At 42.4% G+C, this 25753-nt stretch overlaps 1 protein-coding gene across 4 annotated transcripts in view; it reads right to left on the bottom strand.

Annotated features, from left to right (window-relative positions):
* Fam193a (family with sequence similarity 193 member A) overlaps positions 1 to 25753 on the bottom strand; it is an 89372-nt gene that overhangs the window by 7667 nt on the left and 55952 nt on the right. For all 4 annotated transcript variants that reach the window (XM_005365904.3, XM_013353324.2, XM_013353325.2 and 1 more), the window contains 7 exons: positions 19872 to 20070; positions 18703 to 18993; positions 16169 to 16451; positions 15268 to 15451; positions 13515 to 13745; positions 11338 to 12208; positions 3611 to 3692 (listed from right to left, as the gene is read on the bottom strand). In XM_005365904.3, the coding sequence (XP_005365961.1) occupies positions 3611 to 3692; positions 11338 to 12208; positions 13515 to 13745; positions 15268 to 15451; positions 16169 to 16451; positions 18703 to 18993; positions 19872 to 20070 (2141 nt within the window). The remainder of the gene's footprint in view (positions 1 to 3610; positions 3693 to 11337; positions 12209 to 13514; positions 13746 to 15267; positions 15452 to 16168; positions 16452 to 18702; positions 18994 to 19871; positions 20071 to 25753) is intronic.

Here is a 25753-nt window from a genome sequence, read left to right as displayed (position 1 = left end):
TGTGTGAGTTCGAGACCAGCCTGGTCTACAAGAGCTAGTTCCAGGACAGGCTCCAAAACCACAGAGAAACCCTGTCTTGAAAAAAAACCAAAAATAAATAAATAAATAAAAGGTAGTCTATAAAATTGTTTTACTCCCTCCTCTTAACTTGCTTAGCCTTCAGTTTGTTTTTTTTTTTCTGAACTGCCTTGGAATCACAGCTGAAAGCTGAGAGCAATGTGGAAAAACACAGCTTTTATCTTTTACATGCTTCTTCCTTCCCAAGTAAAAAATTGTTTCCTCCGTAATTTTTTTTTGTCCTTTCTCTTTGTATTAGTCAGGGTTTTCTAAAGGAACAGAACTGATAGAATGCAAATATGTGTGTGTGTGTGTGTGTACACTTATATATGTTATTTATTAGAGTAATTTACAGGCTGCAGTCCAGCTAGTTCAACAATGGCTGTCTACTGATGGAAAGTCCAAGAATCCAATCAGTTCAGTCCATGAGGCTGGATGTCTCGGCTGGTCTTCAGTATACATCAGAATCCTGAAGAAGTAGACTATGTGAAGGAATGGACTTGCCAGTGAAGAGTGAGAACAAGCAGGCAAAGGGACCCTTTTCCATGTCCTTATACAGGCAGACAGCAGAAGGTGTGGCCCAGATTAAAGGTGGATCTTCCCATCGCAGAAGACCCAGATTAGAAGTGGGTCTTCTCACTTTAAGTGATTTAATTAAGAAAATAATTTCACACAGATGTACCCACACTTGGGCTTTAGTTAATTCCAGATGTAGTCAAGCTGACAACCAAGAATAGCAATCACACTCTTCTGGTACACTGCTTTACCAGGTGGATTTTCTTCACTGGCCAATATTGCAGTTCTACTTGTTTTTGTTTCGTTTTGCTTTTGAGACAAGCACCTCGCTATATTGCCCTGGCTGGTCTTAAAGTCACTGAGATCTGCCTGCCTCTGCTTCCTGAATGATGGAACTAAAAAGGTACATGCCACAATGTCCAGCAATATTGCAGTCCTTTTTGCTTGTCTGTCACTTCCTTTCTTCTGTAGTTTTTTTTTGGGATAATATTGCTTTGGACATCAGGCTGGTCTTGAATTCATTTTCCAGGTGTGCAACAGCATGTCTGGCTATTTCAAGTATGGCCTCGTAAATAATATGCATATAAATGTACATTCAAGCTTTTTAGTATCATTTAATACAATGGTTTTCAACCTGTGGTGGGTCATGACCTCTGAGTGGGGTGTCCTAATAACCCTTTCACAGGGCTGCAGAGCAGATATTCTGTGTATCAGATATTCATATTATAATTCATAATAGTGGCAAAAGTTGTTATGAAGTAGTAACAAAACAATTTGATGGTCAGGGGTCACCATAACATAAGGAACTGTATTAAAGTGTCCTAAGATTAGAAAGATTGAGAACCACTGTTCTAACAGATACTTTCATTTTCACTTAGTTTTTGTTTACTAGGCTGACCTGTAGTTACTAAGTAGCCAAGGTTGGTTTTGGACTTACAATGATCCTACCTCAGCCCCGAGTGCTGGAATTACAACTATGAGATACTGCACCTTTTTATTTGTGGTTACTGACCTATTTTTGTTTACCATATTCCATTTTTTAAAAAGATCTATTTATTTATTATGTATACAGTATTCTCAGTACTCTTCCTGCAGGCCAGAAGAGGGCACAGATCTCATTACAGATGGTTGTGAGCCACCATGTGGGTGCTGGGACTTGAACTCAGGACCTTTGGAAGAGCAGGCGGTGCTCTTAACCACTAAGCCATCTCTCCAGCCCCATATTCCATTTTTTTAACAAAAGATTTATTATTTATGCACATGTGTGTCTGTCTGTGGAGGTCAGAAGAATTCAGATCTCCTGGAGTTGTAGTTACAGGAGATTTTAAGCCACTCTTGTGAATACAGGACACTGGAATTTTGGTCCTCCGGAAAAGGAACAAGTATTTTTGACTGCTAAGCCATCTCTCTAGCCCTATTTCTATTTTAATTATATGTAGATGTGTCTTTGTCAGGGTATATATACCTGAGTATATGTGCCCAAAGAGGTGAGAAGATGATACCAGGTTTCTTGGAGCAGCTGTGAGCTACTGACATGAATGCTGAGAATCATACTTGGTCTTAGGGCTAGAGCAGTATGAGCTCTTAACTGATGAGCCATCCATCCCCCTAGTCCCTACTTATATTTTTGGAGAAAGGTTTTCACTGTGTAATCAAGGTTATTTAGCCTCAAATTTGTTAACACCTTATCTCAGCTTTCTAGGTAGCTGGAACTACAGGAATGCATCATAATGCTCAGTTTCAGTCTTGGCTTTAGTTCCTGGCTTTCTTATCATCTGTTCCCAGATATTTGTGGCCAGGAATGTAGGGGCTATTGGACTGGTGGCTAAGCACCTGTAAACTAAGGCATCTAGGAGGCTGAGGCAGGAATATCTGAGTTCAAGGCCTGCCTGAGAATCTTAGATCCTATCTCAAACATAGGGATAGGGAAGCTACTCAGCAGCAGAGCATTTGTTTGGTGACCAGTCTCACACCAGCCTACATTCCAGGCCACAAGTACCTGGGAACAGATGCCAAGACAGCAAGGCATTTAGCACCTCTTCCCCATGCTAGGAATCAAATCCAGCAGGGATGTTAAAGTTGAAAGTTTCAGAATGCAGATTTGGTATGTGGTCCCTCTGGAGTTCCTTACAGTCTATGACATCAAAGCAGAATCACCTGTATTGACTTTGTATCTAACCACCTTGCCCAGACACTTTAATAATTCAAATGGGATATGGTGATGTATATCTATAATCCTACCAATAAGAAGAGAGAAGCAGGAGGCTACACAGAGTTTGAGGCCCGCCTGGATTATAGGAGATCCTGTCTTTAAAATCAAACATACAAAAAATTACTGAAAAAATTAAAAAATTAAATTAATTTGCTCACAAGCTCTTTTGGACTTTTTATAAATATACTTAAGACACTGAGCAGTGGTAGCGCATGCCCTTAATCCCAGCACTTGGGAAGCAGAGGCAGGTGGAGTTCTGTGAGTTTGAGGCCACCAGGTCTACAGAGTAGGTTCTAGGATAGGTAGAGCTGTCAAACAGAGAAACCCTATCTTAAAAAAAAAGGGGGGGGTGTATTTTCTTGTTGCCACAATTTATATAGTAAATGAAACATCCTTGAATATGGTCCCAATTAGGTTGGTCACCAGAATAGCTGCGTGTATCTTTAGTGTTACTTTTCTCCATAAAGGTCATATTAGTATGTTCAAATGCCACATGTACAAGAGACTCACCTGCAAGGTGTCTAAGAACACGGGAGGCTAGAATCAAAAGTAGCAGTTTTGGAAGTTAAGTGAGTCTGCTGAATCAGGCTCAACCAGGGCCACCATCAACATAGACAAAATGAAAGAGGAGAGAGAAAACCAAGTGTGTACGTAAGAGCAGGTATGTGGGGTAGGGAACAGAGTTGGGCTGTTTGCTATTTGGCTTGTTCATGATATTCATCCAGGGTGACAGAAATGTCACAGGAAGGTCACAGGAACAGAAAAACGAGATAAGCTCAGCAACCAGGAACCCAACAATGTCCTGACATGCAAGCCTCGTGTTACCTTTTGAAATACTCCACCTCCCGCTCAGTCTCATCCATATCCACACTGTCCAGGTCAATGTCTTTAGGCAAGAAAACATCATCTGTAAAGTAAGGGAAGGAGACACGTCACATTATCAAGAGTGGCCATCTCACCAGGATAAACACTGCACAAAGTGTTTAAGGCAAGATTCTGCAAAAGGCCAGAAGGGCAGATTGCTCTTGTGAATCCCTAAAGCTACTCACCCATCTGCCAAACTAGCCATTACTGCTTCAAAAACCCACCAAAAAGATTCCCTGAGGGAACCCCGACTCAGAACTTAGGACTTTCCAAATCAAGAGTGCTGCCCTACTTTCCTTTGCAAGACACCAGAGGGTCATTAGTTAAGGGACATTCATTCTACTTCCCAGGACCTCAGCCAAGTCTGAGAATTTCAACATTTGTCCTCTGTTGTGCCCAGGTCTGACTGGACATTGAGTCTCTTCCCCAGGTTCAGCTCAAGGTTCCAAGTATGCAATATCAATGAAAATGGAAAGGTAGAGGTAGTTCACAGTTCTTTGTTAAGAATGAGCTTCAGGGGCTGGAGAAATGGCTCAGTGGTTAAGAGCACTGCCTGCTCTTTCAAAGGTCCTGAGTGCAATTCCCGGCAACCACATGGTGGCCCACAACCATCTGTAATGAGATCTGATGTCCTCTTCTGGCCTTTAGGCATACATGCAGACAGAATATTGTATACATAATAAATAAATAAATAAATAAATAAATAAATAAATAAATAAATAAATAAATAAATAAATAAATAAATATTAAAAAAAAAAAAGAATGAGCTTCAGTCACCCCAGATCATCACCCTAGTTCCTTCCACCACAGGCTTTTCTACAGTGTCATTATTAAGGCACATCTCACTTGCCTAATAACAGCTGCCATTGTGACAACTCACAGGATTAGAGTACCAAGGACTGGGAGTGTCCATTCTGAAAAGAACAGGGCCAGAAGAGGACTCTAGTTATCTAAACTCAGAAGGAAGGGAAAGACAAGGACACCTGCACAGAACTGCATTCCAAATAGACCCTAAAGATTTAAGCAGTAAAGATTTAAGGCAATAAAAAAAAAAATGGAGTACAGACCTAAACAGAGAACTCTCAACAAAGGAATCTAACATGGCTGAAAGACACTTAAGGAAATATTCAACATCTTTAGTCATCAGAAAAATGCAAATCAAAACAACTCTGAGATTCCATCTTACACCTATAAGAATGGCCAAGATCAAAAACACCGATGACAACTTCTGCATTGCTGGTGGGAATGCAAGCTGGTACAGCCCCTTTGGATGTCAGTGTGGCAATTTCTCAGAAAACTAGGAAACAACCTTCTTCAAGACCCAGTAATATCACTTTTGGGTATATATCCAAAGGATGCTCAATCATACCACAAGGACATGTACTCAACTATATTCACAGCAGCTGTTTGTCATAGCCAGAACTTGGAAACAACATAAATGCCCCTTGACCAAAGAATGAATAAGGAAAATGTGGTACATTTACACAATGGAATACTACACAGTAGAAAAAAAATAATGACATCTTGAATTTTGAAGGAAAATGGATGGAGCTAGAAAACATCATTTTGAGTGAGGTAACCCAGACACAGAAAGACAATTATCACATGTACTCACTCATAGGTGGTTTTAAAACATAGAACAAAGAAAACTAGCCTACAAACCACAATCCCAGAGAACCTAGACAACAATGAGGACCCTAAGAGAGACATATATAAATCTAATCTACATGGAAAGTAGTAAAGGACAAGATCTCCTGAGTAAATTGGGAGCATAGGGACCATGGGAGAGGGCTGAAGGGAAGGGGAGAGTCAGGGAGGGAAGCAGAGAAAAATGTATAGCTAGGGAGAGGGACTTGATCGGGGGGCGGGAGGGGGGGAGGTGGGGGGCGGTGGCGAGGAGGAGGTGGAAATCCTCAATAAATAAATAAATTAAAAAAAAATTTTTAAAAATATTTAAGCAGTAGTAACAAAAAGCACAGAAAGAAGTTGGCATGGCAGTGAAGACATGTTATTCCAGTCAGTATAGCCTGGCTACATAAAAACCTATCTTAAGAATAGAAAAAGGCAGCCGGGTGATGGTGGTGCACGCCCTTAATCCCAGCACTCGGGAGGCAGAGGCAGGCGGATCTCTGTGAGTTCTAGACCAGCCTGGTCTACAGAGCTAGTTCCAGGACAGGCTCCAAAGCCACAGAGAAACCCTGTCTTGAAAAACAACAACAAAAAAAAACAACAACAACAACAAAAAAGAATAGAAAAAGGCAGCCGGGCGGTGGTGGCGCACGCCTTTAATCCCAGCACTCAGGAGGCAGAGACAGGTGGATCTCTGTGAGTTGGAGGCCAGCCTGGTCTACAAGAGCTAGTTTTAGGACAGGAATCAAAAGCTAAGGAGAAACCCTGTCTCAAAAAATCAAAAAAAACAAAAAAAGGAAAAAGAAAAGAAAAAGGCAAAATAGCCAATGAGATGGCTTATTGAGAAAAAGCACTTGTTGCCAAGTTCTGACTGCAATAATGTAGGAGAGAACCAACTTCTGTGAGCTGCCTACTGACCTCCATACTTGCTTCTGTAGCAAGTATGTGTTAATGTGCTCCCGAAAACAAGTTAATAAATGTAAAAAGGAGAATAATAAATAATCAAAAGCAAAGATGATCACGCAAACCATGAAGTGACAAAAAAGCTCTGGCCTTGTCTGGAGAAGATATGCTATAGGTGTATCAGAGAAGAAAACAACACATACAAAAAATACTCAAAGTAATTACAAGATAGTGATAACATTGATGCCAACTATAAAATTATTATAATAAATGTGAATGATGTTAACTTACCAAAGAAAATCCTCCCCCCCACCAAACCCTGACAGGGTCCCCATTATATAGTCTGGGCTAACCTTGGGAGTTATGTGGTAGTACGTCCTTGTAACATTAGTTACTCAGTGATGTGGGATGTCTCTCTCTATGCTTTGAATGTTTTACTACCAATGCTTAATAAAGAAGATGCTTTGGTCAAAAGCCAGGAAGATGCTAGCAGCGGCTGGGGAAGCAAGATATGAGGTAGCAAGCCATGAGCCATGATAATAATAGAAATGGATTAATTTAAGTTGTAAGAGCTAGCTAATAATAAACTTGAACTAATAGGCCAAACAGTGTTATTAATTATTAATTAATTGATTAATATTAAGCCTCAGAGTGGTTATTCAAGAACTGGTGGGTGGAATAGAAACATCTAGTTATACTCAGGGGGTTAAGGCAGGAGGACTTTCAAGTTTGTTGCTAATCTGGAGAACTTAGCAAGAGTCTTCCTCCAAAAAAGTGGAGATGCACCTTAGTGGCAGAGTGCTTCTAGTATAAGTACTACAAATGCCATAAGCAGAAATACATTTGTATCTCAGGTTCACACGAGACATTCACAAAAGCTGACACCTAAGAATTCTGCTCTAGTTAGGACTATAGTCCACAAAAGCCATGGGGCTATTGGGAAGTAATGAAAACTATGGATGTGTGGACTACAGGAAAGAAGTTCGATCATTGGGGGGAACATTCTTGAAGGGGTCAGTGGCTTTTTACCTCTTCCCTCTATCTCTCTGCCTCCCAGTCATTGTAAGTTGGGCTGATTCTATCTGTCTCACAGAAGACACCCCCCCAAGAAGCAAGAACCCCAAAGACTGGAAATATAGCTAGGTGGTTAGAAGCATTAGCTAATCTTCCCGAAGATCCAGGTTTGCTTCCCAGTACCCATACTGTAGCTCATTACCATCTGTAACTTGAGTTCCAGGGAAACCTGACACTCCTCTGGACCTAACAGGTACCAGGCATGCACATGGTAGATAGACATTCATATAGGTAAAACACCCATACACATAAAAAGTTAAAATCAAAGCCGGGCGATGGTGGCGCATGCCTTTAATCCCAGCACTCGGGAGGCAGAGGCAGGCGGATCTCTGTGAGTTGGAGACCAGCCTGGTCTACAAGAACTAGTTCCAGGACAGGCTCCAAAGCCACAGAGAAACCCTGTCTCGAAAAACCAAAAAAAAAAAAAAAGTTAAAATCAAGCTGAGCATGGTTGGTTATACATGCCTTTAATTCTAGCACGTAAGAGAGAAGGCAGAGGCAGGCAAATCTCTGAGGCCAGCCTGGAAAAAGACACAAATGACTAAAATTTAGAAATAAATAGAAAGTTGGGTGGTAGTGGTGTCTGCCTTTAATACCAGCACTCAGGAGGCAGAGACAGGTGGATCTCTGTAAGTTAGAGGGCCAGCCTGGTTCACAGAGTGATTCCAGGACAGCCAGGGCAGTTACACAGAGAAAAACTCTGTCTCAAAAAACAAAACAAAAAAACGGGGAAAAAAAAAAAAAAGAAATGAAAGGGAGATGACATTGTAACACAAATAAATGATATACAGAAAGTCTTAAGGATCTATTTTTAATCTCTATTCCACTAAATGGGCAATATAAAAGAAATGGATAGATTCCCAGATGCATACAACATTCTTAAATCAAAGAGACAAATAAACAATTCAAATATATCTATAACCAGCCACAACATTGAAATAGTAATAAAAAGCTTCCCACGTTAGAAAAAGCCCAAGACTAGATGGAATTGTAGTAGAATTTTATCTAAACTTCAAAAGAACTAATGTCAATACTATTTAAATTATTCTATAAAATAGGAAAGTAAGGCTTCCAAACTCTTCTGAGTCCAGTATTACTTTGATACCAAGACCAGATAAAGACATAACAACAATAGTAAAAGAGCTGGGTATGGTGGCACACACCTTTAGTCTCAGCACTTGGGAGGCAGAGAAACAGGGGATCTCTGAGTTCAAGCCCAGTCTGGAGAGTTCCCAGATAGTCAGGTCTACTTAGAGAAACAGTGTCTTGAAAACAAACAAAACCCAAACCAAAATAAGCAGATCAAAAGAAAGAACTGTAAGAGTGGGACCAGTATGTAGCTAGTCGGTAGAGGACTTGTCACAAAGCCCCAGGTTCAATTCTCACTACTGCATAAAAAGGGAGCGGTAGAACACATCAATAATTCTAGTATTTAGGAGGTCAAATCAAGAGGGTCAGAAGTGCAAGGTCATTCTAAGCTACACAAAGGGAGTTGGAGGCTATCTTGAATTACATAAGACATTATCTTAAAAAAAAACAAAAAACAAAAAACACAAACCACACAGCAGCAACAACCACACACACAGACTGAGAGAGAACGAGTCCAGTGTATGTGAGTAGGGGAGTACACATCAGTCATCCCTGCCTATAATTCACGATGTGCCTACACCCGTAAACTACAGTGAATAATAAGACCTGAACAGTGAGGCAATTTAGTAAAGCAAAGGATGGAAAGTGTACACACACACACACACACACACACACACAAACAACAACAACACAGCTTCACATAACCAACCAGTTAAGCTGTACTGGCTAATAGAAATACAATTTGACCCATATATGTTTTTAAGAGTCATATTTTAAAATTTAAAAAGAAACATTATATTACATTATAATTAATATGAAACTGTATTATGGTAAAGTATGTAGCTCAGGGGTACAGTGCTTTTCTAACATGCACAGGCTATGAGTTTCAATCTTAGCACTGAAAAATAAATACATGGAGATATTATTTCATCCATTTTAAAATTAAGTTCCAAAATGCAACACGTACTTTGTAGTTATACTCACATAGAAGAACTCATATAGAAGAACAGCAAAATACCAAAACAAAACAAAAAGCACGAAGAGGTGAGAAGAGCCAGTAAAATACAGAGACTCTAAAAATAACAGTTCAGAGCAATAGACACAGGATAGATCACTAAGCACATACACAGACCTGCTGCAGAAGGGCAGCACTGTAGGCCATGGGGACAGGATGAGCTTCTTCATAAATCCTTCAAGACAACTGTGTAACCATTTAGGAAAAGAGAATAATGAGCCCATACCTTACCTCATACCCAAGAATAAACCCCAACTGTATTCAAGGTCTCTATGAGGGGGAGGGAAAAGAAACCACACAAACTCTAGAGAGAAACATGTGTATCTTCCTCCCAGTAAATCAAGTCCACAAGAAACTTAAGAACTAGGAGAAAATCTTGGCAGCACTGGACACAGGTGGAAACTCATATCCCTAATTTGTAAAAATTTCTTAAATAACAAAATTCTAGATGAAAAACAAAATAGGTAAAACGTATGTGTTGGAAAGTTTTTTTTTATCAGCTTTACATAGGTTAGAGTCATTCTGGAAGAGGGAAACTTTAGAAAATGACTCCACTAGGCTGGCCTGTGAGCAAGCCTGTGGTGCATTTTTCTTGATTGATGTGTGAGGGCCTAGTTCATTGCTTGGTTGCTGCTACTCCTGGGATGATGGTACTGTGTGTTATAAGAAAGCAGGTTCAGCAAGCCATGAGGAGCAAGCCAGTAAGAAGCACTCCTTTATGGCTTCTTGCCTCAGTTCCTGCCTCCAAGTTCCTGCCTTGAGTTCTGTCCCGATTTTTCTGGATGTCAGACATCAAGCTCTAAGATGAAATAAATCCTTTCTCCACAAGCTGCTTTAGTCATGATGTTCTATCACAACAACAGAAACTCTTAATTAAAACAAGATATGAATAGAAAATTTACAAAAAGGCACACAAGCAAACTTTCTATAAAAGTTTAGTTTACTAACCTTACTGCAAATTAGAAGGAAATGGCCATGAAAACCACTCCTAGGAGTGATTCCAGCTAATGGGTTGGTAAAAGCTAAATAGCCTCGCATGAAACTTCAGGCTGGGTTGTGGTGGGTCAGGAGAACACAGGTGGCTTGCAAGAGGGCCTCCTGAATGGCTGGAGGAATGTGGAGACATCCCATAAAATAACTGTACACTTGCTATCTGAGCAGAACTCCCTTTTCTGAGCAAGCACTCTAAAGATAAACCTGCAGTCAGGAAGACAGACGTGGACAGCATTATACCCAGCACCGCGTGAAATTATAAAGCTCTGGGAACAACCCAATTAACTTTTCCACAAAAATAATGCAGCACATTTGAAACATTTGTAAAAAGCAAGGAAGAGTTTTTTGAACAATTATGAAAATGCTCCCCAGGAAAAAAATTAAGGAAAACCAGCAAAAGGCAAAAGAATATGGAGCATGTTACTTTTATGTACCAAACAGGAAGTGCATACTTCACCAGAGTGTAAAGACAGAAAATTCTGCAACTGCTTCAAGAATGTTCTAGACCCATGTAAGACAGTACCCATGTGAATAGATCAAGTTCTCACTATCCAATGACACCTGAAAAAACACACCATGCACTGGAGCGTCATGGGAACTCACTGTGACAGAGAAAACAAAACTTACTAACTTTAAGATGGGAACCATCAATACAAATGCAGTAGAAATGGGCAAATATAACCTCAACCCAAAAAGACCTAGGATGGGATGGATGTTATAGCTGCCGCCTTCCTTACCCTCCAGGTTTGTACCTGTAGATTCAACTAACCACAGATCAAAAATACATTGAGAAAATATTTTGCACTTTTATAACTTTTTATGTCTAAAATTACCTCAAAATAATAATAATAATGTAACAGCTACAATTATTATTGTGAAAAGCTATAGATAAGCAACATCCCACCTGCAGGGGCCTGCAGAGAGCTCACACACACAAAATAGTACCAGCCAAAGCTGGGAACAGTTCCCTTATGATCTTATTTACCAATTGAACTGCTGGTTCTGTCTCCTTTCTTCTTTTTATTTTTCTTATTCTTGCCCTTGGGCTGTGGAGAACTTGCCAGAATCAGCCTGCCATTCTGCAGGAGCTGACTAGGGGAGGGTGGCTCAGGAGTGACAGTGTTCAGCTTCTCTTCTTTGATGTGGCTCAGCTGCTTTTTGTTGTTGTTGTTGCTGTTGGCCTTCCTCTCCTCTCTCTTCTGCTCTGTGAGGAGAGCAAGGTCAACTACTTTAGGCTTTAACTCAGGCTGGGCCCGGGTCTTGGGCTGTACCTCTGTGGTTTTGGGAGGATCCATGGGCTTCCTGGCTGGCTCATTGCTAGTCTTGCTGGTCTGTTTTAACTTTTGTTTGCTGTTTCCCTCCTTGTGATGATGCATCATGTCCAAGAGAAACGCAAGAGGCTCATGCTGCTTCCCATTGACTTCCTTGGGTAGCAGAAGCTTAGAGTCTCTGGGGTCCATGGGATCTGTGGCATCCCCATTGGCTCCAGGCCCTGGCCTAGGCTCTGAGTGGTTCATATGTCTGGAAGGGGAGTGAGATGAGGTTTCTGGTTCTTCAATTTGTTCTACTGAGCCATTGTGGATGTTTTCGGAGTTAGAGATAGACTCTGCTGCTGCCTGGAAATCTCTAGCAAGCATTTCCAACTTGGAACAGTCTTTACTTGGCCGCTCCTTTTTCTTCTTTTTTGCCACTCTTAATTTCTGAAGCTCCTGAAGCCGCTGAAATTCCTCCTTGAAACGCTGCTCCTCATCTTCCTCTTCTTCTTCCTCCTCATCCTCCCGTTGCTTTTGTTCTTCCTGATGATGCAGATGCTCCCGTGCCCTGGCCTCAGCTTCCAGGCGTGCCTTCTCTTCCAGCTGTCAATGAAAAAAAAAGAGAAGATGGCTTAAGACCATGATAAGAACTCTAAAACTTGGCAGGGTTGTCAAGGTGGTTCAGCAGGTAAAGGCACTTGCCTGACGAATTTGAATTTGACCCAGACCCAGATGGTGGAGACTCATCCTGCAATAGTTGTCCTCTGACTTATATACATATCATGATGCTACCTCCCCTCCACATAAGTAAGACTAATTAAAAAAAAAAACAAACCTTGAGATATCGATCACATAATTTTGAAAGAGACAGTAACAACTAAAAACTTAAATATACCCACTTGCAATTATTTCACCCTAGAGAACTCTTGGATCTCATCTATCTACTGAAGCAGACACATATTTTACTGGAACAAGGCAGCTAACAGCATCTGACCAAGAGCTAGATACTGGGAGGAGTCAAGGCAGCTGTTGTGCTGTGTGTGCAGCACCCGGAGAGCTGACCACTTCCTACGTGGAAGGCAAGGAATCAGCTTACTGACTATATAAGCTCCTGACAAACTTAGCTGTCCAGGTGAGGGCTGAGGCTAACATGGGGACCTGCAAAAATAAGACAAAACCAAAATGTGTTCAAAAACTAAAAAGTAAAAACAAACAAAAACCTTTCCCATGCTGGAAGATAGTCTCAAAATATGCAGACTTTCACAAGGGCGAGGGTTTTCAGAAATATTTACCATCACACAGCAAATGTGCATTTCTGCTTTCCAGCTTGATGGAAAGAAGTTTCACCAACTGAAGATTTCATTTTATTAATGATACAAGACAATGAGTCAGTTCTTGTCACAGACCGGAACCTGGGCGGAGGTGAAAATTGCTCAGGTTTCCACCAAGGGCAGCTGGCTAACTTTACCCTTTATAATGTTGATGTTATTAACTGTCCTTTAACTAGTTGGGCCAGTAGTCACAACAAGAATGTAGGAGGTCTGTTAGGAAAGGCACATACAGATACTGCGGGCCAAGACTCAGTTTCATACCAAGGCATCTCCTCATTCTCAGCTTCTAAACCTCAGAGAGTCCTATCTATTACCCATGGCAAAAGCTATTCCTTCTGTCTCTTTGGAAGGAAGGTTCCCACAAAGGTGGAGACGCTTGCTGTCCCACTGGACAGGGAAGCCTCCATGTAGACTACTACAAACTCACTGTTAAGAAAACATAATGTGATATAGCTTCTAGATGAGGCTGTCTGAGACAATCACATTCTCAGAGCACCAGGGCCAGGGCAGGCATGTCAAACAGTCCTGCTTTCTGAAATGTGTATCTGTATGCCTGGAAATGGAGGGCTGTCACTTACCTTCCTCTGCTTGTGCCTTGCTCGTTTGGCTGCACGACTACTACTAACTGGCTTGGCCTCTGAGCTGTTTATAAACTGTAGCAAATCTTCCACTCTCCGATGGTCAACTACACCCTCCCGTTCTGATATCTGCTCCATTTTCTTGGGTTGTTCTTCCTTCCTTTTGGTCAGCCGTAAACGAAGTTTTTCCCTCATTTCTGCATAATTTCTACTTGTTGGGGCAGCTGGAGGCTAAGGTAAGAATATAACTAAATTAGACCTCAAGTTTTAACAACTTTGAATATAAGAAATTTCAAAAATTCTCTCCAAAACTAACTTGTTTAAATTTAATTTTAAAAATTACTTAAATAAATAGCATACAATCATTGCAAAACAAAAATATAGGCAATAATATGAAAGGCCTATTTATTAATGAAAAGACATGTATTTATTTTACCATGTAACCTAAAAGTTGAGTTTTGGCAGCTACCTTTTAACTTGTTATAAACATTTGTGAAAATCCAGCAAAACACAAAATGATTTTTTAAAGCTAAAAAGCCACACACACACATATTTATATGTCTACTTTTACTTAGTATAGTGAGATTATTATCTTCCCCACCACCAGAGTTGAGGACCAAACCAAGGGATTTGCACTGGCTAAGCAAGAGCTCTACCACTGAACTAGTGAGCTAAAGCCCCAGCTCTGGAATTATCTTTTGATGTTAATAAATCTCTTCAATATTTACTTTTCTTTTTAGTGTTTAAAGGGAAATAAAAGGGAAAAACACCTCATTCTCAGTCCTACTACCAATTTCTTACTGTTTAAAATCACACATCTTAGGAAATGGAGATAGAACAAAGCAAAAACAAAATAAAATGTACATGCACCTTCATTTCTTATTTCTCCCTCCTTGGGGAACCTTGGGGAACCATGGTTGCATAAGTACAGCTCCGGCTCTTCAGCGTTGTACAAACATGTAGTGTGCCAATACCTTGCACTCATCCAACAAGGTTACCACTATCCACAGACTGCATGAGCCAAATTATGGTGGGGTTTAGTTAACAACCTACTTCACTGACTACCTAAAAATCTCACAAATAAACACAAAAACACAGGTGGCTTAGTTCTGTAACCATAGCACTGAGGAACCCAAAGCATAAGAACTCCTGCAAACTTAGGACCGGTCTGGATAAGTAATGAGTTACAGGTCAGCCTAGAATTGGAGAGACATCCTGTCTGAAAAAATAGAAACAAATACCACCAACAATAACACAGTGATAAGAGAAAACCTGCTATGATGAAATACTGTTTCTTTGGGTAAGTACAATCTGGAAGTGCGTATAAAATCTCAGACATTGATATACTTTGATAATATTTATCTTCTGCTATCTTCTCTTATCCTCCTTAAACTCCCTCTGGACCCTTTATTCCCAAAGAGTCCCCTTCCTATCCTACTTTATGTCTTTTTAAATAAATGGCCTACTAAGGAGCTGGAGGGATAGCTCAGTGGCTAAGAGCACACAATGCTCTTCAAGAGGAACCAAGTTCAGTTCCCAACACCCAGCTCACAATTATCTGTAACTCCAGTTCCAGGAGATCAGATGCCTCTGGTAACCATAGGTACCTGTAGTCACATGAACATACCCACATACAGTTACTCATGACAACACATAATTCAAAATAATAAAAACAAATCTAACACACAATTCTTGCCAAAGGCTGCAAGTCACACAACTGTCAAGTCACAGTACACTAACTACATGCACTTACCCCGCCATGTCCGAAGAACTCACAGTAGCAGCAGTCACAGTACTTGCCCTCCTTCTGGTTGGTGGAAGTTGAGGTGCTCGAGCTGTGCTCGGAGCAGCTGTCCTCATCTGCACTCTCATCCCCATCATCCTGCTGCGGGTCATAGACACCATTCTCGCAGCGGTGCCCTTCACAGTCAGGGTCACTGCAAAACCACATACAGAAAATTAGCAAGTAGCCACTCCAGAAGCACTAATTACTCCTCATGCCCACCCACTGTTCAGCTTAATTTTCAGACCAAGGCAGCAAAGAGGGCTCATGGCTCTGGGGTCAGAGAATCATGTGCCATCAGCCAAGACAGTGTAATGACTGGGCTCAGTTAGGAGATATGGCAGACATGTGGTCAGTAGTCATAGCACACCTACAGTGTCACCGGATGGACACATGACTTTTCTGACTTCCCTGAGACCACTGGTTTCATAATGGGGGTTATGAAGGACGTGCTTCTAACAGGCAAAGAAAGTCAAAGGTAACAGAAATGATCTTTTATAAAAATCACTGTGTGTGGTATTAGTTTCAGTACATAAATCTTGTAAATTGTCTGCAGATTCTACCCAATGAATAGCAAAAACAACTTAAAAAAACAAGCAAGGCACACCACACCCTTAATGCCACCAGTGGAGATAGTCAGCATCCCTGACCCTGGTCTTGGCAGCCGGGCCATTGTTCTTTCCTCTGAAGAACTAGAGGCTGAGATTGAGACTGGAGCCTCTCCAACTCCACGGCCTTGGCCTCTGTTGGTGAGGTCTCTTTCTTCTGCACTGGACTTGTTACCTGCCTGGACCCAGAGCACAGTCTGTAGCTATGTTAGTGCAGCATGGCTCCCAGCCCTCCTCACAGGGACCAGGGCTCTGTGACTCACCTGCAGACACTGGGAGGGGCACTGATGGAGCCATCTGTCGTGGAGGGCGGGGGAGCCACAGGGGTAGGACAGAAGCTCTTTCGTGTATCCACGAACCCAGGGGCTGTGGTTGCAGTTTTGGGGAATGATGGGGCAGCAAGATTTGGAAGGTGAGGCGTGGAGGCTGGAGAAAGTGCAGCAGGAGACAAAGCTGGGAGTGGGGCCAGGCCTGTGGGGCTGTTCCTTGGAGCAGCAGGTGCTGAGTGTCTGTGGTCCTCTTTGTTGAGGCCATGAAAAACATCACCTGCAGGTAGAGATACAAGAGAGAATGTCACTGGCTGAAGAAAACAAATATTTAGGTTGCCTTTAATTACATTTCTTTCCCCATTTTTGGGGGATGGGGGTGGGGGTTGGGGGATGTTCAGACCTATAGAAACCAAAGAACACCCACTCATCTTCATCCTTACTGGTCACATTTATTTTATTTCCCACACATACCAGATCTGGTCCTAACATCTGTAGTAAGCTGTGCTCCAGCCTGAGCTCTTGAGAGCCTACAAGTTTACAAAGAACTTGAGATTTCTCCATAGTGGGCACCAGCATTCATAAGCCTGGAGGTCAGATTGCACATATAACCTAAATCTAAGCTCCTAACTTTACCAAGGTCATCAAAGCTTCTCTAACTAATTCAGTGGCTGCTAACAATTCCTTTCACAAGATATACGTTTTTCAAGAGGCCAGCTGTCCACTGGTGTGATTTATCTTATCACATCTGGGTGAAACATTTTAGACAAATCGTACTACATAGAGATAAACTACATAGAGAATAAATGACCTTTGTTACTGTCAGGTTTATAGTTGCCAGCTTCCTCCTCAGGGGGTGCCCATCATCACTCATAATGGGTCAGCGTCCATGGAAATGTTGTTTGCCAAACTGATAGTCAGTATTCTTAATGCTTCCTGAAGGACTGGAGATGTGGCTCAATGGTAGCATGTTTGTCAATTAAGTGTGAAGATCTGGTTGATGCACTATACTGTGTGCAAGTGTGTACTTTCTCTCTTACACGCATAAAAGGGTGGTATATGGGCTATTTAGCTGGTTACCATAGTACAAGCCTTGGAAGGCTGAAGAAAGAGGATTGGTATGTGTTTGAGACTGGCCTAAACTTAACACCGAGAGACCTTGTCTCATCTCCCACCTTCCCCAAAACAAAAGAAACACTCCTTTTGATGCCTGGTGTCAATTATCAACTGGACAGAATCTGAAATCCTCTAGATGGGTGAAGGGGCATGCCTCTGGAGGATTATTCTGATTACTTTAATTGATATGGGAAGACCTATTTTTTTTTTTTTTTTTATTTTTTTTGGTTTTTTCGAGACAGGGTTTCTCTGTGGCTTTGGAGCCTGTCCTGGAACTCGCTCCGTAGACCAGGCTGGTCTCGAACTCAACAAGAGATCCGCCTGCCTCTGCCTCCCGAGTGCTGGGATTAAAGGCGTGCGCCACCATCGCCCGGCGGGAAGACCTATCTTAATTGTGAGTTTCGTGAACATGCAGAACTGGACTACATACTTTGAAGATAGTAAACTGAGCATGTGCATGCATTCATTGCTCTCAGCATCCTGATTATGGATGCAATGTGACCAGTTGCTTCAAACTCCAGTAGCCTTCATTTCCCTTGCAGGATAGATATGACCCCTTCTTTCTTGGGTTGCTTTTTTCAGGGTATTTTGTCACAAGAGGAAAAGAAACAGAAATATTCCCTGATTAGGCTGACCAATGTCATCTAATGGACTGCTGACTGCATCACAGAAACTTTGTTTCTACTGTATGTTTCTACAAAGAGAAGTTTCTTAACCTTAGGAGCCTCTCTGAATATCCCAAGGGATTCCTGACTTTGAGTGCCAAGGTTCATCATATTCTTTTTCATGCCCTTCATGATTTTTTCTTTCTTTCTTTCTTTCTTTCTTTTTTTTTTTTGGTTTTTCGCGACAGGGTTTCTCTGTGGCTTTGGAGCCTGTCCTGGAACTAGCTCTGTAGACCAGGCTGGCCTCAAACTCACAGAGATCCACCTGCCTCTGCCTCCCGAATGCTGGGATTAAAGGTGTGCGCCACCATGATTTTTTCTGATGCTCAAACTGCTTCAACATTGGTTGATGAGGTACAAACTAGCTCCTGTGTCCTCAGACATTTACCCTAAGTCTTTATAAACATTTCTTTGCTTTTAGGTGCCTTCTAACTGTCAATAAGTGGTTAGCGTGAGTGCTAGCAGGCTAATAATCTTGTTGGCTTACACAAATCCTCTTTTGCTCCGCAGCAGCTGTGCTCAGAAAGCAATGATCTATGCCCATCACAGAAGACAGAGGCAAGACACAGAGCTCAGCAACCCAAAGGTATTTTGAATGGCAGCTATAATTCCAACCAGAATCCACAGACCATCTTTTTATTTACAAGGACCTTGGGGTGTTTTCATTTCCACCTCTAGAAAGGCAAAACAAACAGTAACAACATGGGTGGTGTAAAAAGTGAGAAGCTGAAAGGCTCTCAGGGTCCTTACCTATGGAAGGCGGCCTTCTGGATGACACCTTGAACTGACTGCTGCTAGATTGCACTGTGGTGGCTGTGCATGACACAGAGGATGTAGCTGAGGAGGTGGCCATGGCGACTGTGTTTGCCATGGCAACTTCATTTGCTTCCATAAAAGCATCCTGGAAATTGTATAAACACTTCTTTTTTGCAGCATTTTTCTTCTCTTTGATATCTGAAACTGCAGAAGCTTCATTGCTGGGTGGAGGTGGAAGGGCTTCAGGTCTTGTTTCTGAGAGCACTGGCCCTAATATATCACTCCCTTTGGAGAAGAATGGGAAAATTAAGGCTTCTAAAAGAAACAGCACTTAGTAAAAACCCCAAAAGAATATGCAGACACTGGGGCCACTACTGAAGCCAGGACTTTTCTGGAATGATGCTTTTAGTCTATGGAATGTTTATTGAGCACCTATTATGTGCCAATTCCCGTGCTAGGTGTTTTTCAGTATCACTGAATGCCTTAAAACCAGTTCTTGAGGTTGAAAATGTTATTCCCATTCTAAAGATGAAGAAACTGAGGCTCAGAAAGGCTAAGCAACTTGCCTAAGGTCACACAGCTAGAAATCCCTTCAAACATAGAACAGTATGTCAGGACTAGCTTCTGTTCTGAGCACATTCAAGGCTGGGTGTGGGGCTTTGGCCATCTGATGGGAGAGAGGTGGGACCCCCACCCCTCCCAAGTGACCCTGGACCTAAGATTGAAGTAACGGTTGAGCCTCAGTAACTGAGGCAGTTGGGGAGAAGGTGCTTGTTATAGGGGAGAGAGCCCCTTAGGGTTAATACAGAAACCAACAAATAGGAACTTGAGTCACAGAATTCAAGAAGGTGTGTCACTATCTTTCTCCCCCCATGCACTGAGCTGAGGTCTGGTGGTCACCACTATTTGAGAACTACAGGTCAGACACAGCCCCTGGAAACAGATGCTCTGTGGCTGGACAACACCATGTTGCTCACTGTGCTGGCAGGTAGCATGGAGCCAGTGTTAGCTTTGTTAATCAATGCAGTGGACCCATGAGTGCAGATGTGGAAGGGTGGATGGGATGCCAGGCCCCAGAACCTCCCGCTGGGGAGTGTGATGATGACCATCTTAATTGGTTCAGGGTATTTAAAACCTTAAGAAAGTTTTAATGAGTTCCTTACCAGAAATTGTATCTGGCAAGAAAGTGCCAGGATTCCAGTTCTTATCATTCATCACTTCTGATCCCCAAAGACTTATAAATTTAGAACTATTCCACTCTGGAGTGTTCCCAAAACAGCTCGGGTAAATATGGTCTTGAAGAGATGCATTGAATGCCTGAGGCTTATTTGTGTGACTCTGAACAGGTGCTGGCGGTAAAGCCTACAAAAAAAAAGTTCTAATCACATATCAAAATTAATATTCTGTATACCTGTGTAGTTCAACTACAAACAGACAAATTGTGACTGAAACCTTGAGGGCTATGCTTCCCGCAAGCCCATGTCCATGGGGAGTACATCTCACAAATGCTGGAGTGGAGGGTTACTTAGGAAGGCTATACATGTAGGTCGACTTTTAGTCCAAAGGTTCTTGATGCCTTCAGATAACTCAGCCACTTCTAACAGTCCTGTCTAGTCACACTTTAAATGTGGTTCCTAATACATAAGAGCTATTCTGTGGCTGAAGTCTCCTTAGACGTACTAATCAACACTGTCAAATCAGTTTGGAAGCACTAATAACAATGGTAAGGTCTTTAGCTCTCAACTCTTAGCGCTGTGCAACACAGATCTCAAGAGCTGAGGAATTTTGGTTGTGCTCTGAAACTGGGGTGCTGAGTTACTCCCATTCCAGGGAGAAAGACATTCCAACCTCATCACCATACTGGCCCAGGCCCTGAAAGGTCAGGGAAATGGAATGGGAAACAGTCAGTGGGCCAGTCAGCAATGCATATTTACTGAGTGCCAAGCTGCTGGCAACTCCCTGAACACACCCTAGGGCTCTCCCTGCTTGATACCTAAGAAAGTCCTGGAAGGGCTGTGCAATTTACACAGTTGCACTGCCATGCTGGCTTTCACATAGGGATCTGGGTCTCCTACCAGTCCTTTTCCTCAAGTGATCTTTACTTAGAATGTTGAGGTAGTTTTCTGTTACTTTTTAGATAAAAGTCAAAGTCTTTCCATGGCCCATGACATCCTAGGGAAATAAACACCTCCTCCTCCTCCTTGCTTAGTAAGCCTGGCCACACACAAACTTCCTTTCTGGTCTCCATCTCTCTAACTTCTCTTCTGTTCTCATTTGCTCACCTGTGTCCAAGCTCTGAAACCTCTTCACATACACTCACTCCCAAGCCTCGGCCCAGATGACACTGGGCCAGATGACACCAGAAATGCTGCCATTGTTTTTACTTTCACTACTCAAGATCCAACCCAATACCAAGGTGAGCCTCCCACTTAACACCTTGTGATTTGGCCTCTTCCTCCTTCACCTAACAGAGCAGAATTCAAGACTGAGTTGTAGAATGATATTCTAATTCTGCCTTTTCCTAAATCACATGCACTTCATGAGAAGATGGGCCACTGAGATCCTGACCCTATACCCCAGTCCTGGACAATGTTGGGCATACCGTGTTCCTTTAGTAGAGTCAAGTACTGCTGAGATGAGTGAGTGGCCCATGCCCTGGGAAAGTCACAGACTTGGCATTAGGAAGGATGCCTGATGATCCCATTCTCTGTGATGTATAAATGAACAGTCGATTCTGTAGATTCGAGTTTGAGGGCTTCAGGGCAATTCCCAATTGCAGGTGATGGTCAGACAGAAGAAGGGACGATGACAAAGTCTGGGGATGGTCCATTAGATATGGACAGTAGAGAGGCTAGAGGCTACATCAGAATTAACTATGTGATTGATTACTGTCCTTAAGAGTCAATCATAAGGGAATCATAAGGGTGTCAGGTCAGGAAAAGACAATCTGATCAGTTTATTAGAAAGGTCAGTTGTGGTAAGACAGTGATGATCCGCAAGGCAAAGATATGCTTAAGTTGCTGGTTAGGTGATGAGATATGATGACATAATGGGGTGAAAATGGTGAGGAAAGGAGGGGTCTGTGAGTGAACCTTGAAGTCATCCCTGGCTCCATCATGAGAGCATGGCCAATGAGAGGTGAACAGAAACTGGGCATAAATCTCAGCCTCCTTTTTAGTAGCTGTGTGACCTCAGGCATATCACTTAATCTTTTGTGCTTTAGTTTTCTCATCTGAAACCTGGAAATACCTACCCTAGAGGTGTTGGTCAAGAAATACTGTGTCTTGCCTGCAGGAAGCATTGGTGAGGGCAAAGATGAATTCTTGGTAGTTATTAGGACCATGACAAATTACATCAGCTAGACCTGCTCTAACATGCAAAAACTTGGGCACTGACTCTACCCAGTCCACTGGCACACTGCATAATGTCCTTTAACCTGGAGGGCTCTGGGAGACTTTGACAGAGGGGAGACAGGTAAACAGAGCAAATATTCGGGGTCCAAAAGTATTATAGACAGGGGTAAAAAGCCTGGATGGACCACTTAAAAGCAAGGCTCTAAGCAAGCTGTTTTGGTATGGGAGCCCCAGGAGGCAAAAAGCAAGGAAAATAATATTACATTTTAACAGTCACTTGGTTCCACAAAGTAATAAAAAGGATAAGATATCTTGCTGAGATATGCTGATAAACAACAAGGAATTTGGGAACCTTTGGCTAAGGGGCAGAAACACCTGCTAACATACCTCAGCCTGCTTATTAGCCAGGGTGTGGGATGAGATTGAGCAGAAACACCTCCAGGACTCTGAGCTACTTAAGAGTGTCCCGAGGGCTGGAGAGATGGCTCAGTGGTTAAGAGCATTGCCTGCTCTTCCAAAGGTCCTGAGTTCAATTCCCAGCAACCACATGGTGGCTCACAACCATCTGTAATAAGGTCTGGTGCCCTCTTCTGGCCTGAAGGCATACACACAGATCATTCATGTCTAGACCCTTGTTCACTCTTTACAGTGCCCTCTACTCTGTGATGACGCTTGTATTCCATTCAGGTCTGCTCTCCAGTATTACTTTGCTACCCTAGGTCTATCCACAAGCTATCTGAAGCATGACAAAGTGTCCTTTCTGCTGTGGCTTAGGGGACGTAAACAAGGGCCTTGTGCATACTAGCCAAGTGTCTTACCACTGAGCAACGTCTCCAGGCTTGCCACAGAATTTGGTATTTTATTCTGATTATGTTTTTGCCTTTTCTTTTGAAAACACCAGGAGTAACTAACCTGGGTGTTTCTAAAATGCAGCACAGGGCCTGGCACATACCGGGTGTTCAATAAATGACTGCTGAACACAGCTTAGTTCGGGGGAAGAAAGACCAACGGCCATGCTCTTACGTAATTTACTTACACATTTCGTCAGAGGCCCACCAACTTAAAGAGGAGTAAAGGGCAATTTCAGTAAAGTGAGAGGATAGCCAACAAAAAGGTTGTATTGTTGTCAATACTTTTATACATGATGCCTGCTGACTTTAAAAGCACCAATGTTCATTCTGAGAACAGCTGTTTGCTAAGTGGACTACTGTGGGGTTTGCTTTGTGAGCACACAAGTGATTAATCAATGAAGTCAGGTTCTTCACACAAATTCACAAAGCTTCAATTAACAGTAATTTTGAATTGTTCTCTACTTTATGACAAAAAGTAACTCTTAAGAAAGAATATTCTTTGCTGTATGTAAAAACTCTGACAAGAATGCAAACAAATACACCTTCATAAAGCTGTAATCATTTAGGATTGGGTGATCTAGTCTGTCTTCCCTACCCACACCAGTTCAGACACCAAGACTGAAGGATCGCATGCCAAGCCATCAATCAAGATATGAGACTATTAACTGAAGAAACTTCCACTATATAGTCAGACCAGAATTCCAGCTAATTAGAAAGTTAACACAAATGTTCCCCATTTATATTTGTTTGTTTGTTTAGTTTTTTTTAGTGATAGTAAAGAGGCAATGGCCTTTGTCCTAGCATTACTATTCTGAGGCTAGAGGAAATAAGCACTACCCCTTATAGAAAACACACCCAACATCATAACAAAATCCCCTAGCATGAGCTATTTTCCACACTGCATATCCCCACAGTGCCCTGAATCGGAAGGAAAAGCATTAAAACGGGAATTGCAGAAACCATGCAAACATGGAAACAATAAAGTATACTTAGAATACTGAAAGAAAATCCCACACACTTAGGATTATGCACTCAGTAAATTAATCCTTCAAAAGTGAAGGAGAAATAAAAACTTCAAATGTCTAAGGATCTCACTGACTCTGCATGAAACTAACTGACTTTTTTCAGACAGAAAGAAACTATACAGGTTGGATGACTAAGGTCCACATATAGAAAGATCATAACTAAATGCAACGTAAAAATATTTTCTCATATTTCTTCATGATCTGAAGACAACTGCTATCTTCATGTGAAATCTGGGAGATCAACTTATGGACAGGAAATGCATCCAATACTATATGGGAAAGGTGGAGAAAGGAGGAGGCATTTTCCTGAAGCCACTTGGGCCAAGAGCAGGGCTTGACAGTACAATCTCAATGGGAACTTAGTTAAGGCACACTGTAGAGTTCAGGGCAACAGCAAGATATGAGTATTACATATACATCATAAGGTATTCTAAAGTATAAAATATAAACAGAAGCCTTTGAAAATGAATATAAAACAGGTACACGGTTGATAATAATCCAAATATATTAAAAATCATTCTTATCAACATTATGATCCATAAAAATATGAAAACATCAATGAAACAAAGAAGCACAAGGTATAAGAAATTCAACTATACCTATCTAGGACATCCATTCCAAAAGATTTATTTCTATTACCTTAAATTATGTGTTGTGGGGTGGGTATGGGTATGTGCATGGAAGTAAAGATATCCATATAGGCCAGAGGCATAAGATCCCCCCCGAAGTTGGAGTTACGAGTTCTGTGTTGCCCAATGTAAGTGCTGTGAACTGAACTTGGGTCCTTTGGAAAACTGCACACACACACTCTTAAACTTGAGCTATCAGTCTAGCCACAGAAACTTACTTTAAATACTCTAGTAAGTTAAAAGTAACAGAGAGGTCTGTGAAGAAAGCTTGATAACCTGAATTTTGATTACTGGGACCCCATATGGTGAAAGCAGAGAATGGACTACATCAATTTGTCCTGACTTCCACACATATGCCATGGCACTAGTCCCCTACCTACCCAACAAATAAATGTTCAAGAAAAATATCTGGAAACAAACGTGGCGGACCGGCGCGCAGACGAGGCGGCAGATGCGGGATAGTCCAAGCCTGAAACAGTGAAGCCCACACTGAGAGCAGATTGCCACACTACAACTAAATCAAGTAGGTTTTTTGGGGGCCTGGCCTGCAGAGTGGTAGACCTTTTACTGGCGAGGTCCACGGGCGAACAGGGAGCCTGGTCCTGTCCCTGAAAACCAGCCTGAGTGGGGAGAGTGTTCTTGGCCCGCGGCGGGGCACAGGAAAAGGAACAGGGGCATTCCCCGACCCCCTTGACCCCACGGTTAGCCTGCAAGGGCTGGTCCCCTCTGCTGGGGCTGCTCCTCCTCTGCCGCGACCTCTCTATCCCTGGCATATCGCAGCTTGCGCCCAGGGGCCTTCTTCACTCCCCCTCCCTTCCGCGGGGCCACGGGATCATCCAGGATCATCCAGTTTAGCCTGTTTGGGCGCTGGATAGGGAGCTTGGGGCAGAGGGCAGCGGGAGTTTCTCTGTTTTGGTGGCTGGCCTGCAGAGGGGTGGGCCTTTTGTTGGCGAGGTTCCTGGCTAACGGGGAGCCTGGTCCTGGTCCTGAAGACCCTTCTGAGTGGTGAAAGAGATCTTGCCCAGCGGCGGGACCCAGGAAACGGGAGAGAAGGCATTTTGAAAGGGGGGAAACTGTTCCTGTTTTAAAAGACCCATTAGATAGCATCGATAGGAGGAGATGGGCAGGCGCCAAGGCAAGAATTCACCCAACAATCTGAAAAACAACATGAAAACACCAGAACCCAA

This window comes from Microtus ochrogaster, unplaced genomic scaffold (genome assembly GCF_000317375.1).
Source record: "Microtus ochrogaster isolate Prairie Vole_2 unplaced genomic scaffold, MicOch1.0 UNK5, whole genome shotgun sequence".
In the NCBI taxonomy this organism is placed as follows: domain Eukaryota; kingdom Metazoa; phylum Chordata; class Mammalia; order Rodentia; family Cricetidae; genus Microtus; species Microtus ochrogaster.
Note: the sequence above shows the minus strand (reverse complement) of the source record. Positions and strands in the feature narration are given on the sequence as shown.